Source organism: Haliotis rubra, unplaced genomic scaffold, assembly GCF_003918875.1.
Source record: "Haliotis rubra isolate DU_JTF1 unplaced genomic scaffold, ASM391887v1 Scf779, whole genome shotgun sequence".
Lineage (NCBI taxonomy): Eukaryota > Metazoa > Mollusca > Gastropoda > Lepetellida > Haliotidae > Haliotis > Haliotis rubra.
Window position 1 is genome coordinate 121,594 of NW_025767500.1, and position 18,032 is coordinate 139,625.

At 39.5% G+C, this 18,032-nt stretch overlaps 1 protein-coding gene across 1 annotated transcript in view; it reads right to left on the minus strand.

Annotated features, from left to right (window-relative positions):
- Nucleotides 1-5,397: 5,397 nt before the first annotated feature.
- Nucleotides 5,398-18,032, minus strand: part of LOC124260839 (neurofibromin-like) — a 113,991-nt gene continuing 101,356 nt past the window's right edge. The window contains 4 exon segments of the mRNA XM_046695159.1: nucleotides 5,398-14,256; nucleotides 14,927-14,973; nucleotides 16,313-16,452; nucleotides 17,914-18,014. Coding sequence (XP_046551115.1) covers nucleotides 13,927-14,256; nucleotides 14,927-14,973; nucleotides 16,313-16,452; nucleotides 17,914-18,014 — 618 coding nt within the window. The 3' untranslated portion in view covers nucleotides 5,398-13,926.

Genomic DNA, 18,032 nt, shown 5'->3' on the forward strand with positions numbered 1-18,032 from the left:
AATGTAAAAACTGTTAAGGATCTTTTTAGTACTGTTAATTTTCATGTAATTATTGCATACTTAAAAGAAATAGAATTACAGTAGAACACGGATATAACGAACTCCACGGGACCAAGAAATTTAGTTCGCTATATCCGTTGTTCGTTATTCACATTTGACCGCCATCTTGGATTGTAGAGATGTAGACATTCACAGACATTACCTATATCATGTTGATAAATATGAAGTTTATTTTTATAATAAAATTGAAATAATACAACTACAACTTTACTATTTATTTTTTAATGAAAATGCAAGCTTACATTTATAATGTCCAGATAAACCACGAAAGAAGCAAAAACTGTAGCGATTTTTTTCCATTTGTGACATGTCATAACATGCCTGTGCCTTTTTCTTTATATTTTCATTTTTATGTAATCAGGCTTTCCGTTCGTTTACATGACACAACAACGGGAAATACCTCCGTTTTCGAAGCTTCGTATGAATAACATGCGAGGCGAATCAGATAATTTCTGGGTGTTCGGTACCAGCACGACAACGCCAGGCCTCACACAGCTCGTATTGTTGTGAACTTCCTTGCCGCAAACAACGTCGACGTCTTACCGTGGCCGGCATGCTCTCCGGACCTAAATCCCATACAGCACCTCTGGGACATCTTGGACAGGCGTGTTAGGCTCCGACAACACCCTCCCACCAACAGGCAAGAGTTGGTACAAGCTCTACAGGCCGAATGGAACCGCTTGCCACGTAACCTCATTAGACGTTTGACGTCTTCGGTCCGACGTCGAGTTCTTGCATGTGTGGCTGCAAGGGGTGGCCATACACGGTATTTAAGTGACACATTTTGTGACTGGAACCACTATCTTGGTTTGAATGAATTGTACTGGACATCTGGATAACCGAAATTTTACCCCCTACTGGCTTTGGATGTCTGTAGTGCAATGTGTGATCGCAGAACACCAATTTTCTGTTCTTCAATGTTTTCTGGCATTGTTGATATATTAAATATACTTTACCTCAAACTTCTATTGTTTTCAGTTTTGGAATGAGAATGATTTCAATCTGGTGAAAAGTTTCTTTTGCCGGTCGGTTTATATATGTTGTTTTAGACACGATTTGGCTGAAATATTGCCAAAGTGACTTTAAATTTTAACTCACTCACTATTAGATCAAACATATCAAGACGGAACAGAAGGCCACACGAAGGAGATCAAATGACTGCAAAGTAAGCATCTACTGTATTGTGCTATAAGAGAGTGAGTTCGGTTTTACGCCACTTTTAGCAATAATCCAGCAATATCACGGGGAGTGGGGGTGGGGGTGGGGTCACGAGAAATGTTTTTCACACATTGTGCCCACGTGGGGAATTGAACCCGGGGCTTTGGCGTGACAAGCAAACGCTTTAACCACTAGGCTGCCCAACCGCCCTTTTTTCAGAAATATTAAAATATTAAGGATAATGTATGTATTTGAGTCTATGGCATTAGAACACACCGTTATGCCCTGGTAGTGAAGGCATTCAACTTAATGAATAAGCCCTATAGTCCCTCAAGCATGGAGTTAATAACAGTTCTATTTGTTACGTTCATGGTGACAGTCACGTAAAATGAAAAATGACCTTCGGTGTAGCCATTAAATGGCTTGAGCAATCAAAAATTCAAATTTCTATCGAATGTCTATTTGTGTGTTGCTTGACGCCGCACTTAGCAATATTTCAACTGTGTGACGGCGGTTTGTAAATAATCGAGTCTGGACCAGACAATCCAATGATCAACAACTGAAGCATCGATCTACGCAATTGGGATACGATGACATGTGTCAACCATGTCAGCGAGCCTGACCACCCCGATTCCGTTAATCGCCGGATTAATGTGTTTCCATTGGAAGTACATATGAGAGAGAATCATATAATTACAAAATGACACAGGTTGAGTAAATTTCACAGCTGGCTTCCGTCCCGGCCGTAATGCCTAGTCCTTCAACTTCCACTGTCCATGTATCCCACATAAAACGTGGCATGTCAGGTCTTTTCCAAATTTGGGAATAGTAGGGTGGTTATCAACAATTATTTCCGTGAATAAAGTTAGCGGCGACTAAACTTAGCGTGTTCACGGCCTGAATTTGGGCGAGTCGATTGTCATACAGTAGGGGAGATCAATAATTCGCGTAAGAAAAATCAAATAAATTTACTTGCTCACAGTATAAACTGTATTTTTTTTATGTATGCTACTTGTTACAAATACAAGTATACTGGTTCCTGAAATATAGCATTTATTTTGTTCATTACACAACCCGTCCCTCAACGGGACGATTCCAAACGATTTCCAGGAAAAAGGCCCCTTTGCGCCTTGTGTTCTTGCGCGCCAAACAGTTCGGTTTAAAAACACTTATCAGTCATGCTAGAATGAAGATAAAGCTACTCTGTTTTCAATTTTGCGGTCCATTAACGCGTTCGGTTTTTAAATTTAATCGTTGATTTAAGACCGTTAAATGTGTAATTTCAAACCTCACGCTAACGCGTTCGGTTTTAAATTACATTTAGCGGTCTTAAATCAACGATAAAGGACTTCACAAAATTGAAAACAGAGTAGCTTTATCTATTAATTATTTTAAATCGAAATTTCTTTTTGTTTATCTTTTCGAAATGCCGAGTTTTTCATTGTCGCGTCGATGACAACTTCTTATTTTCGATTATTTTTTGTTATGTCAAGAAACGTTTTTTAATTACTTGAAATTTTGATTTTTCTCTTATTGTTTCGATTATTTTCTGGTAATTTCAATTGTGGTTTCAACATTTCTAGATTTTGGTCGTTATGACAAAGTAGTTTTCTCGTATTTCAAAACAAATTCTCGTTCGTTCAAGGTAATTTAAACAACGCGAAACATTTATCTGAGAGTGGTTGAGTTTGACTTTGAAGCAAATTTCCAGCACTATAGCAGCGGTCTGTAAATAATCGAGTCGGAACCAGACAATCCAGTGATCAACAGCATGAGCATCGATCTACGCAATTGGGATACAATGACATGTGTCAACCAAGCCAGCTATGCTACTTGTTACAAATACAAGTATACTGGTTCCTGAAATATAGCATTTATTTTGTTCATTACACAACCCGTCCCTCAACGGGACGATTCCAAACGATTTCCAGGAAAAAGGCCCCTTTGCGCCTTGTGTTCTTGCGCGCCAAACAGTTCGGTTTAAAAACACTTATCAGTCATGCTAGAATGAAGATAAAGCTACTCTGTTTTCAATTTTGCGGTCCATTAACGCGTTTCGTTTTTTAAATTTAATCGTTGATTTAAGACCGTTAAATGTGTAATTTCAAACCTCACGCTAACGCGTTCGGTTTTTAAATTACATTTAGCGGTCTTAAATCAACGATAAAGGACCGCAAAATTGAAAACAGAGTAGCTTTATCTATTAATTATTTTAAATCGAAATTTCTTTTTTTTGTTTATCTTTTCGAAATGCCGAGTTTTTCCTTGTCGCGTCGATGACAACTTCTTATTTTCGATTATTTTTTGTTATGTCAAGAAACGTTTTTTAATTACTTGAAATTTTGATTTTTCTCTTATTGTTTCGATTATTTTCTGGTAATTTCAATTGTGGTTTCAACATTTCTAGATTTTGGTCGTTATGACAAGTAGTTTTCTCGTATTTCAAAACAAATTCTCGTTCGTTCAAGGTAATTTAAACAACGCGAAACATTTATCTGAGAGTGGTTGAGTTTGACTTTGAAGCAAATTTCCAGCACTATAGCAGCGGTCTGTAAATAATCGAGTCTGAACCAGACAATCCAGTGATCAACAGCATGAGCATCGATCTACGCAATTGGGATACAATGACATGTGTCAACCAAGCCAGCGAGTCTGACCACCCGATCCCGTTAGCCGCACAATACGACAAGGATGACTTGCTTGAAAATCAATTCTAACCCCGATCTTCACGGGTGAGCATCTCATGTATGTGGGTATGCATACATACTTACCGTCTAGGGAATCTTATTTACAGCTATCAGCGATTTGAACATCCACCGATAGTCCATATTTATAAAACGACCAAAAATCAGATAGGATATGCAGGGATTCCTGCCTTTAGAGTGAGTGAGTGGTTAAAGCGTTCGTTCGTCACGCCGAAAGCCGTGTTCGATTCCCCACATGGGTACGATGTATGAAGCCCATTTCTGATGTCCCTCGCCTTGATGTTGCTGGAATATGGCTAAAAGCGGTGTAAAACGATACTCTTTCACTCACTTTACTGTACTAACTGGTAAGCAAAATTCAAGAATCAAATAGTATCAATGACAGATTCAAATATGACACTCTGATGTTCTCCAGCATAGTAACGAGGTTATCTAAATACTGAAAGTCGGATGAAGGTGTCTGCAACTTTAGGATCCGGAATAGACGATGTCAGAGTCAAATAATCGAGTGGTGGCGGAAGACTCTTCCCGATGGTCCCCAGCTCATCAGGAATACGGTTGATACCAGTGCATGTTTTCCAGGCAGCAAATGCTTTGGCTCATAGGACGACTGCGTCAATTTGGCTCCAAGGAGACAAGAAGAGGCAAATGTGGTGCACCAAGACAACCAGAAGGCTGGAGGTGAAACCCTGGCGTCCAGGCAAAAGGTTCTCATGTAAGATGATCGCGCTTATCCAGGAGTGAGTGAGTGAGTGAGTATGATTTTACGCCGCTTTTAGCAATATTCCAGCAATATCACGGCGGGGGACACCAGAAATGGGCTTAACACATTGTACCCATATGGGGAATCGAACCCGGGTCTTCGGCGTGACGAGCCAACGCTTTAACCACTAGGCTACCCCACCGCCCCGCTTATCCAGGAACCAGAGCACGCAATAAGATAATACTTGGAAGTAATCTTCTGCACTTGTGGCAACCCAAAGTTTCCAGCTTCAGCAATGTTGCCCGCTAGTTTAACAACGCACTGAGCAATATTCCAGCTATAGGAAAACAATGTTTAAATAAGTGAATCTGGACCAGGCAATTGAGTTTGTCATTACGTGCCTCTGTGGAATTTGGAATACGATGGCATGTATGAATCTCAATCACGTCAACGAGCCCGACCACCTGATCACGAATCACCCTTTTAAATGGGTTATGGGTTATGGGCATGGGTTACAGAATACTCAGTCTAGTCCGGATCTTCACTAGATGTATTGGAAGTGTATTGTTTATGAAATCTGTCGAAATGTGGTTTAGCAAAATCGAATTATTTAGCAGTAGTAGTACTCAAACGTGAGCACACACTTCAAGCAACACATCTCACTACCCTTCCCCTAAACTTGGTTGTTCCATAACGTTTGGTAAAAGAATGCAGGTGCAACGAACGTGACTGTTTCGCTGGGACTTGATGAAGAAATAACAAACACTGCCAGTGACTTGAGTGGTTTACTTCGACAATGTCCCTATTGATCAGTATTGACCACAATGAAATAATGATGACAGGACATCATTGACAAGAACAACATATCATTATGCACCAATCAGACATGCGATGACCAACAATGTAACCAACCAATCAGGCTGCAGAAGATTGTCACATGACAAAAACCAACAGCGAACCAGATTGCCCGAAAAGTTGACTGTTCTAAAGTCTGGTTGGGGCTGATGCATTTCCCATTCTACACATACGTCAGTTAAACTGTTTTCCGCAAATTTACATATACACAATTTGATGCACTAATGTCATTAGCCACTTCAACTATAAATGCAGTGTTTACAATACCTTCCATAACTTGATAACTGAGTACCACATTGCACTTGTAAAAACCGGAACCATAAAATATTCAAGGAAGGGAATTTGACCTTTGCTCAGACCTCTATATTTATCTGTGCTTCAGATTATGTAATTCTTTTCCTCGGATGAGGGGCGAACATTTTTATTACAACGCAGTCGAGTCCGTACATCGCTTATGTCTACACAGCAGTTATGCGTGTGCGCAAAAACAAAACGAAGAAAAAACCCAGCCCTATGTTTCTGGTCTCTTAGTTTGTTCTAAAGTGACGTGACGACAGATAATTTGACAAGCCTTTGTGTGAAACAAACGGGGAATATCTCCAGCATGAAATGTCCTTCTTGTTTTTGGTGATTCATTTAAGTTTGATTAAGCGATGGCTAGCCCCTACATGGTTTTATGTTCAGAGAACTTGCGAAGACACATGAGGCATCACGGCAGTTCGCACATTCAACGTTGTGAAACCAGTTTCGAGTTACCTTCCCTTTGTTCAGCATACAGAAAATATGAAAGGACAAGGGAGGTGTGAAACGTGACAGGAACCAGAAACATAGTACTTGTTGGCTGGACCCTTTAAACCAAAATCTCTTTCGCATTTAGAATAATGTGGCTGGCTAATTATTTGATCTCATCTTTATTTCAACAATACCCACCAGCTCATCCTCTTTGCTCGCCCGCAACAGCCACAGACACACTGACTTGTCACCTCACCATGCTAACACTTAACAACTACAGTCGATACTAATACCTAACAGCTAGCGGCATACTGCAGAGGAAATGAACATTGGTTATATCTGCAATGTGATGTGGCCTGTAAACAGTTCAGCGTGAGGAAATTGATGACATCAGCATCAAGCTACATCCCATCATCCGTATCCTGCACTGTCACCGCCTAATCACCCATAAAAATAAAATCCCATGCTATTTGAAAGGCCGTTCGAGGGATTCCATTCCCGTGTTTTCATCAAGGAAAGAATACCATGGCATTTGGATGGCTAACCAAGGAATTCTTTTCGTTGGTTTTTCATCCAGAGAAAGAATGGGCCACTCTCACTTCGGTCTAACAGTTTCATTGGCTGGCTTGTATTGCATTACTGTTTTGAAACCTGATCTATATAGCCATCTACATGTTTATGGTGTGAAAATCTGAGAAGGTATTATTGCGGCATATCTATTTATGAAAATAGGCTCCTGTATGTCTTTATGGTGTTAAACAAGTAAATAATAATGCTTACAATTCGCCCATTATGTTCACTTCTGTTTAGTTTTATAACCCAATAAACGTAAATTTTTAGTTGGCTGGAGCATATGGTCAATGACCTTCTGCACTAGACCTTACATTTAAGTCAATATATCTATAGTCTCATGTATGCAACCCATTCTGGTCGACTGCTGGTTGGAACCATATCTACAGCCTGGTTGTCTTGGCGATCGTGTTTGTGAAAAACGAGGATCAAATGAGAGCATTTGAAAAAGGTTAAGTGAAAACGCAGGCATATCTCCTGATAATGAACAACAGCAAATCACCATGGTAACACACAGATAATAGGACATGATGTTATTTGATTCTGAAAATGTCTGACAAAATATGTTTCATGTATAATATGTTCAATGTGACAATTTCTTCAAGGAACACAAGAAAACCATTTGAGGACAAACATACTTCTCTCAGACACATCTTGAAGAATTGTCAACAACATGAAAGAAAGACCATTGGACCTTGAACAGATAAGTCAACTAAAAACACATCCTTCTAGCGATAAGCCTTCTATAGATATGCTAAATAAGCAGTACCCAGCAGAGCCACTTCAAAGAACAGGATCTTGTATTGGTTAGCCACCTGACCAAACAGAATCTTGTTCAAGTGGTCCACCTGAAAAACAGGATCTTGCACAAGTGGTCCACCTGAACAAACAGGATCTTGTTCAGATTAGCCACCTGAACAAACATGACCTTGCACAGGTAAGCCACCTGGACAAACAGGACACTGCACAGTTAGGCCACTTGAACAAATAGGACCTTGTTCAGATTAGCCACCTGAGCAAACAGGACCTTGTTCAGATTAGCCACCTGAACAAACAGGACCTTGTTCAGATTAGCCACCTGAACAAACAGGATCTTACACAAGTGGTCCACCTGAACAAACAGACCTTGCACAGGTAAGCCACCTGGACAAACATGACACTGCACAGTTAGGCCACCTGAACAAATAGGACCCTGTGCAGATTAGCCACCTGAACAAACAATACCTTGTACAGGTGCTCCACCTGAACAAACTAGATCTTGCACATATAAGCCATTAATAAGAACTAGCCTCTATACAGATAAGCCACCTTACCGAGCAGAAGAATACAATTGTGCAAAGAAGCCACTCAAAGGACACTGAAAGGTCCGTTTACATTTGGACAGAACCATGCGGAATTGAACAACTCAAAATGGTGTACTGTATCTTTTGAGTCTTTAAATAGAACTGGACAAATGTTTTCAAATCATCCAGACGACACAATAAAGTAAACGAATAGTTGTAGCAGAAACTATGTGAGACATATTTCTTGATAATAATATTGTGTTACCTGTGAACACAACCAAGAGACACCAGAGTACAGTCTTGAAGAATTCTGAGACAGTCTTGACCACACAGACATTAATCATTGAATACTGTCAGGGGCCTGGAATCATATTTGAAAAAAATAACCCTAGTTTTTTAAATAATAAAACACAATACTTGGCACATTCAATGTCCTAAAAACAAGTTGTGCAAACAATAAAAAAAACTTTCTGTTTCCAATGAAAATTTCATCAAATGCTCTACTGCTTTGTGACTTTAACCACTGACAGAAATTTAGCCAAACACAAGTTCTGTTTCCAACAAAAATCTCAGCCCCATGCTCCATCACACTTCACTTTGAACTGCTGGCCCCTGAAAGGCTATCAAACGATTGTGTCCTTAAGTACTGGCAGCAGTACACATCAGTAAAGACTGACTGACTGAGTTTTAGTTTTACGCCGCTTTTAGCAATATTCCAGCAATATCACGGAGGGGGACACCAGAAATGGGCTTAACACATTGTGCCCATGTGGGGAATCGAACCCGGGTCTTCGGCGTGACGAGCCAACGCTTTAACCACTAGGCTACCCCACCGCCCCCATCAGTAAAGACAGAGACTGAAAACAGGATTGAATACAATTCTGAAATCGTCCTCTGCAAAAGATGATATGTTGAGGCCTTGGAACAATGTCCCCATCCACACAGTTACTATTGATACTCATGTCATAAGTATACAATGTTAAGTAACCAAACAGAAAATTTAAGTAATTTGCACGTGTAACTGTCTAAGATTAGAGAGATCTTTAAACTTTAAACCATAACAAAACCCTGTTTAGATATAGGCTTGCACTCTCTAGCCACACACACTCCCCTTTGTTGGCAAGATTATGTGACAGGCAGGTGCTACCGCTAGATCAGGACATACACTTTCATAAAACTGGATGTTTAATATTTAGAGTACAAACAAATGAGATCTAATTATAAATGAAGTTCAGAAAATCATCTTTCATATTGACTACCAATATTCCATTGAATGATCTCTCTGTGATATGAGTTACTTGTTGACATCTCTGGCTTGGAGGACATCTAAAGACTTCATCCTATGGCCATTATATCCTGACACTGTGCTCCATCCTCTGTTTGAAAGCTGCTGAAGATCCATATACGTCAAGAATTACACATCCACCTTGGCTTGGGTTTGTGGCCTTGGTGGATTGAGGAGATATGTAAGCGCTATCTGTTCCCGGGGAAGACATTGGTCAAATCCAACCAGTTCACTGCTCTTTGCCGACTAGGTGGTCAAGTGATGGTCAAGTGACATGAGCAGATACAACAACTCACCAACCAGGATGATCTCTAGTCGTTAACTACACATGGAAACTTAAATGTACATGTGATTGTATCTATGCCTCTTATTCACCACATATCCTGATATGCAATATATGAAACAGAGTATTTGGGTGTGCTCTAAGACAGAAGGCTCACAATAGAACAATTGTGAAAACAAGTAGGCTTTGCTTTGCCTTACCCTTTGTTCTCACAACCATAATATTTTATTCAAACAAAGTAGTCATTCATTTTCTACTGCATAATATTGCAATCCCTTGCTTATCACTGCCCAACTTTCTGAGAAAGGATCAGACAAATATTTCTACGATCAACTGTTCTTTCAGATGTGACAAATAGCTTGCATGTTTTGGTTTTTTCTTTAAGAAGATACTGACTGTAATGTATGGTACCATGCATGTATGCTGTCTTTCCAACCACTTCATTTCATTTTGGCATGCTGATATTATAATAAATGATAAATAAATGGACCACAAACTTGATGCTCTCATCTGACCTAATTCTATATAACATCTTCTTACTGTATGTACTTTTAAAGATATTTGCATTTATCCTATGTCCTGATTTGCTTGCCAATTTGAAACTTAAAACAAGATACTTATGGATACCAAGATGGTACAAGAATGATCCCACCATGGCTTTGCACTGATATTAAAACAACACTGAAATGTGAAATGCCACTGATTTCAACATGAAATAACACTGATATTACCATGGTATAACAATCATAAACACATGGTATAACAATGATATAAACATGATGCATCACAATCAATAGTAATGCCACTGGTTTCATCATTTTACATTGATATCATCATGCCTTATAACAGTGATATCACCAAGTATAAACAGAGATATCAATAGGTCTTAACAATGATATCACAATCTCTTATCATTGATATCACAATGTCTTCAGTGATATCACCATGTCTCAACAGTGATATATCCTAACACTGATATCTCAATGTCTTCAGTGATATCATGTCTTCATCATGATGCCATCACTTCTTAACACTGATATCAGACATCAAACAGTAAACACTGATATCACCATGTTATAACAGTGATATCACAGTGTCATACATTGATATCACAATATCTTAACAGTGATATCACCATGTTGTAACAGTGATATCACCATGTCGTAACAGTGATATCACAATGTCTCACATGGATATCATGTCTTAACACTGACATCATCATATCATAACAGTGATATCAGCATGTCCTAACAGTGATATCACCATGTCCTAACAGTGATATCACCAGAACAGTGATATCAAGATGTCATAAACTGATATCACAATGCCATGACAGTACTATCACCATGTTGTAATGGTGATATCACCATGTCAAAACAGTGATATCACAGTGTCTTAACACTGATAACACTGGTACATCCTCTGATTTTCCATGGTCAATAAAGTTACCCAATGGACAATACAACCACTGATATCACCACTTCAACAAAAACCCAGATAAAACATAGCATGAAATGGACTCTCATGTGGTATAACACGAACTTCACAACGCAGCAAACAAAAGCATAATGGTAAACACTATAACAAATAACAACAAGAGTTCCACAGACATACAAATGGCAGTAACAGTTTCCATGGTGACAGTAATATTAAAACGATGACAAAGGTTCATAGCAGCCATGGTGCTTGCTAGTGCCTCCACTGATAACCCCCTTATAATTCTGAACAGACTCATTCAGAATTCTTTACAGAAATGTTAACAAAAATAATACACGTCTATCTATTTGAATAAGTATTTTGATTATGGTCACCTGGTGCTCTGTCATAATATTGCCATTTACTTGCTGAGCAAATGTTTGTATGACGTTCACTCCCAACAGATATTAATAACCTAACTGAGAAGTAATGGGTATTGAACACTAATGCATTATCTGACTCCCATAGTATGAACAGGGCTCGAAAATTCCACTCGTCCACTCGTATTGACAAGCAAAATTTGTTTCGGGTAAGTGAAAAAACATAATTTGCTCGTCCTAGAGGACGAGTACGTTTTCTGAACCTAAAGTAACATTTTTCTTTTTCCTTGAAGTTCAGCTATCTTAAATGTTGAATAAATTCAATTTTGTAAAGATTTTGTACAGAAGACAAAGTAAGTAATGTTTATTGTAGTTTTATTCCAAGCAAACATTATGAAATTAAATAATTTAAATTTATATTCATTGTGATGCATGATCTATAGGGAAAGTACAATTCTAGAAGGACAAGTGGAAAGTTCATATTACTTTATAGGATTTTTGAAATTTTCGAGCCCTGATGAAGTTTAGACATTGCTGGTTGTTATCACATGGCTGACATATCAAAATATCATCACTGTGAAAAGAGTGAGTGAGTTAGTAGTTCGCTGCTTTTAGAAATATTCCAACAATATCACAGCGGTTGACACCAGAAACGGGCTTACTGTGAAAAGAAAGGATACAAGATGCTTTCTTCCCATTCAGCCTGTTAACAACTATCAACAGTTAAAAGAATTTCGTTTATAATCTAAAATACACATGAAGTAACTAAAGATTTTACATTAAGTGTGTTGGAATTAATGATGCTTGGAGAAATATTATATTTCAAAAAGAACTATCCAATCCATAGGGTATTTTTACCTTAATTCCAACACAATGCTTTTATGAATTCAATTTTTTCTCAAAGAAACAGTGATTCTGATTTAATGTTACAGTTTTGTTTTTATCATTCATAACTTTTTATCAGCTAAACAAACCAAGTAATAACAAGAAGATATGTCTTGGTACTATATCCTCACCAGATACTGAATTCCTGAAAGCTACATTGAAATCTTTTTAACAAGTGTGTATTTTTTAGAAATAAAATAAGCATATATTTACATTTGTTAAAAACTAAAATTGAACATTTTTATATTTGTTCATATAAAGGATTATTGTCTTTGTTGAAAGTGTGTCAATTTGTGGATTGTAACAGGGTTGTACATAGCTCTTCGAAACTGGGAGTCCTAGTGACTCAGGGCATATGTATTCTGAGAGTCCATTTCCAAAATTGGGAGTCCATGAATTTGCATGCAATAATTGATCATGGATGCTTCCCATTTGATAATGATTAGGTTATAATATGTGTTACTTTCTATGTCATTAGAAAAATGATTGCAAACAGAATGTTTATATTTTAATTACGGGATAACATTACAAACTCAGAAAGTTCTTCCCAGAAAAAAATTATTGCGTCCACAAGGACGCACAGGATTTTAGTTTGGGGGTACTTCATCAAATTTCTGAGGCCAATACGCAGGAATCACGCGTCCCGTAAAACCCTGGTGTAGAAGTTGACACGTGTCATATGCAACTAGCCTGCAATTTCAGACTCGACAATGCAAACATTTTAGGTGTTTGAAATAAACGAACATGACTTCTTGATTATGTTACATCTCTAGTGATGCAGTGTCCATGTCTCACTGGTGTGTAAATAGAAGTTTTAGAAAGAATCACTGTAGATTTCAGGATTTCAAGCCCCCTCAATAGTCTATATTCTATAGAAGTTTGAAACTGGAAGAATTAGCCTTGTCTTGAAATATCACAGATATCTTTCATTTCAAAATATAGTTGATCTCTTAAAATATATCATAACTGTACAGGCATTTATGAGAGGAGATTGAACATTCACTATTCTTTTCCATTTTGATGAACAGGGAACTGAGATATGTATCAACACCATGTCAGAACTATAAAAGGGTTTGATAAAAGTTCATCTTAATTGATTAAAACTCAACTAAAATCTCCTTTCGGTAAAACTTACAGGAATAACTCAAAAAATGTTTAACAGATAACATTTACTGACTGATTTTAAGCAGCACGTAAGACAGTGTTGTATCCAATGGCTGACTGACAATGAATGTACATATTTTTGTCCATATTATGAATATGTTGCTGTGGTCTACTTTCTACATGGGCAATGGCGACAGATCTGCAATCAAAAATAAAATTGATAAACTGTACATAAAACTCTCTCCATACACTCCCCACATAAATATTCTCGAAACACATTCAGCTAAAATATCGCTATGGATCTCTCGCCCCATCCCTCTGGTCCCAGGAATCGGATTTCCACGACAGGCAACGTGCTACTTCCGACAGTTCGCGAACAATGGCAGTTAGATACCTTACACAGCGTCCACAAGTCACATGACTTCCATCAACCAATGAACAACTCACATATCCTGTACATCAGTGGCCAACAGCCAATCACAGTCAACCTCAGTGTTCATCAATGTCTCATTCAATTGGTTCCATTAATTTTTTCTTTTCTTTTTGTTTAAAACTCCCAGCTCTATTTTTGGTTGGCAGATTGTTTGCAGAGGCATGGCGTATCCTTCCGCCGTTTGTGCCATTTTTGTCCACAATGTCCTTATCCGTCGGAGAGTGCATGCTCCCAACACTGAGACTCGACATGGAACTCGACAGATTCAGATTGGAGGAGATTCCCAGAGAGCTTGGGTAAGGATTAAGAATGTCAAGGTCATCACCAGGGAGACAGGATTCAACCATCATTGCCTTTTCTAAACAATTCACAAATAATTCCGCTGTGTCACTGCTGCCCGATGACTGAAACAGATGATTGGATATCATTAATTGGACATTTTTACTAGAAAAGCAGCAATTAAACGTAAATTAAAAATCATAGATGTAGTTTGTGATGTTTTCTGCCTTAGTAAAACCCATGAGCATAGTGTTGAGAAATCAGAAATAAATGCCGAAGATACAACCCATACAGTGAACTTTAGTGCCTGAGATACACATTCCACCAAATATTCTTTGAGATTTCAACCCAATCATTTTCTGATGCACATGACCGAAAGCACATTTGAGCACTATTCTGGAAAGTGTGCTAATTTGAACAGTGCACCAGTTATATCGAGTTGTTCCAGCTTGAAGAAGGAAAGTCTGAAGTGAGGCTGATTGAGTTTTGGCTTTAAGCCGCTTTTAGCAATATTCCAGCAACATGACGGGGACACCAGAAATGGGCTTCACACATTGTACCCATGTGGGGATTCAACCCGGTCCTCGGCGTGGACGAGCCAACGCTTTAACCACTAGGCTACTCCAATCGCCCGTGCCTTAAGTTAGGCATGTCTCTGATCTTTACCATGTTGGTGCCGACAAACCCTGAATCTGGAACTAAAACACACAGGTTTCTGGTGGTACAATTCGGCATTGCAAATGCGGCGCTTTACACAACTGAGTCCGTGACCCCCACAACATCATAACAGCTCACCTTTGTGAAAGTACCAGCAAACCTCCATAAACCTCCAAATCCAATACCTGGAACAGTGCATAAGCTGAATTAGTCAACAAGGATTATTATTATTATTATTATTATTATTATTATTATTATACAATATTTACATAGCGCACATATCCAGGCAACTAGTGCTTGCTCAAGGCGCAATATTTTCCCACTAGATCATTGGATGTCAATCTCAATGGCACATCGTATTATCAATCTCAACTCCCTGGGGAGTATACAACTCTTGCAGCCACTAGGCGCACCGAGTTATTGTGGCTTTCTCATCCTAACAAGGTACCCATTCACAGCTGGGTGGACTGGGACACATAGTCACAGTATTTTGTCCAAGTTTACTGCACGTTGCTGTACCCGCAACTAGGTGTTTGCACATATTCATGTGGCCACCATCTGGTCATATACCAACGGATTTGTGGGTTCTTTTAAGTGCACAGGGTTGTGTACTGTATACTAGGGGTTGTGACAACACGGAAAGAGTCTGCACACAAAGTTGACTCCAAGGTTTTTACACCCGGTCACAGGTGGGCTCGATCTTGGCACCTCAACCTTGCTGGATCACTAGCCTGGCGCCTTGGCCGGCTCGCCCACCGCGCCCCTGGTGATGACAGAAACAGATGATGGTCCATTTGGGAGGTAGTGGGAAAGGGCTTTCTGGGGGAAAATGATGGTGACGAGATAGAGGTTATGCTACATTTGGACGAGGTAAAAGCTGCAACTATTTTCAAAAGGGTGTGTGGGTTGTGCTCCATGGAAAGTAGTGGTCCGATGGGTGCTGGCTGTTTGGGGGAAAGAGAGATGTGTTTGTAGGGTGTTTGTATGGGTGTTGCACAGCTCTTTGGAAAGAGGGAGGATAAGGTAATACAGCTTTTAGGAAAATTGTTGGTGAACAACATTTTCGGCAGATTATGTGGACTGTGATGAAACAAAAATGGTAATTGAAATAATTCAATCAACCATTTGTGTCTTCTAGCAAAAACAACCTAAAACTATTTTTTGTTTATTTGCATAGCTTTTAAAAATTCCAACATAATCAGTTTACTTCCAGGAGATAAACAGCTACATGAGTATTGTTGCAACACTGAACTACAAAGTGAGTGAGTGAGTTTAGTTTTGCCGCTTTTAGCAATATTCCAGCAATATCACGGCGGGGGACACCAGAAATGGACTTAACACATTGTGCCCATGTGGGGAATCGAACCCGGGTTTTCGCGTGACGACTGAACGCCTTAACCACTAGGCTACCCCACCGCCCCCTGAACTACAAAGAGCAGCCTTCAATGATTATCCAACCATAAGTTCTAATTCCTACACTCATTACTCTACAACATAGATACCTACATTCCCGCGGACACTTACTCTGGAGGTAGGACAGCTGCTGTTGGGAGGCGTCCTCACACGCAATCATGTTCTGGATAATGCTCTGCACTGCGTTGAGGATGGCCTGGTCGTGGCACAGCGACAGAACATTGTTTATCTTTGCGTCAAGCAGACTGTGACTGTTAGAAAGGGAAGACAGTGATTATTTTTTACTGTCAGAACCGAGTTCTATCGAACATTACAAATAAGTGCCTTTGGCAGACAAACTGAAAAGAATTAATTTTTTTATGTTTTTTATAGGATATTTATATAGTGCACCTATCCACGCAACTAGTGCATGCTCAAGGTGCTGGTAGTTTTCCCTCAATCATTGGATGTCAACTCAACAGCTCATTGTATTATCAATCTCAACTCCCTGGGGAGTATACAACTCTTGCAGCCACTAGGCGCACCGAGTTATTGTGGCTTTCACATCCTAACGAGGTACCCACTCACAGCTGGGTGGACTGGGACACATAGTCACAGTACTTTGTCAAAGTTCACTGCACGTTGCTGTACCTGCAACTAGGTGTTTGCACGTATTCATGTGGCCACCATCTGGTCATACACCAATGGATTCGTGGGTTCTTTTAAGTGCACAGGGTTGTGTACTGTACACTAGGGAATGTGACGACTTATGAGTGAGTGAGTGAGTTTAGTTTTACACCGCAATTCAGCAATATTCCAGCTATATGGCGGCAGTCTGTAAACAATCTGGACCAGACAATACAGTAATCAACAGCATGAGCATCGATCTGCGCAATTGGGAGCCGATGACACGTGTCAACCAAGTCAACAAGCCTGACCACCCGATCCCGTTAGTCGCATCTTACGACAAGCATGGGTTACTGAAGGCTCATTCTAACCCGGACCTTCACGGGTTGTGACGACTAATGGTTTTCTTTGTGGTTTGTCTTTGATGCTACGAGTTGTACTCAGCAATGTATGTATGATGGTCCTTGAGGCAGCCAAGTGATTGACGTCATGAGCACCAGTCGATATGATGACAAGCATCAGCCAAGTTAGCCTGACCTCTCAATTTCATTAGTCGCTTCTAACAAGGATGAATTCTGTGGACTTCGTTGATACTGTTTTACACCCCATGTCTCACTTAAGAATATTTCGCTCATATGGCGACCTGCATGCGTGTGTATGTGTGGCTGCTTGTACTAGCCAAGACTTAAGCTGGTTTTATAGTGCTAGCTCACTGAGATACCATGCCGGAGTGAAGCATGAATACCCCACTCAGACACATTATACTGACTCCGAGCCGACCAGTCCCTGTTGTACCCATTAATGTCGAGCGCCAGGCAGGGACCAACGAGTACCATATTTTAACGTTTCTTGCTATGACGTGGCTGGTATCGAACTTGCGACCTTCCACTCTCTGGGCTCTCCACTACACCACGCAGACGGTGTAACAAGGACAAACCAATAAAAACAAAAAATAATTCTGAATTGTCGCTTATGTAAATTTGCCAACAAATGTGAAAATATGCATGAATTGGAAAAGGTAATAAACTGGAATTGGCCAGACATATTCTGATAGATGTTCAACAGTATTTCAAAGAGTACTGTTTTGAACAGTAGCTTTAACTTACATTACAGGAAAGACTTTGGGGAATACGACTGAGGCTTCAGCTAGATACTCATACAATATTCTTGTCTCGTTCTCGTCTGTAGTGTTCCGAACAAGTGTTGCCTGAAATATAAAGGATAC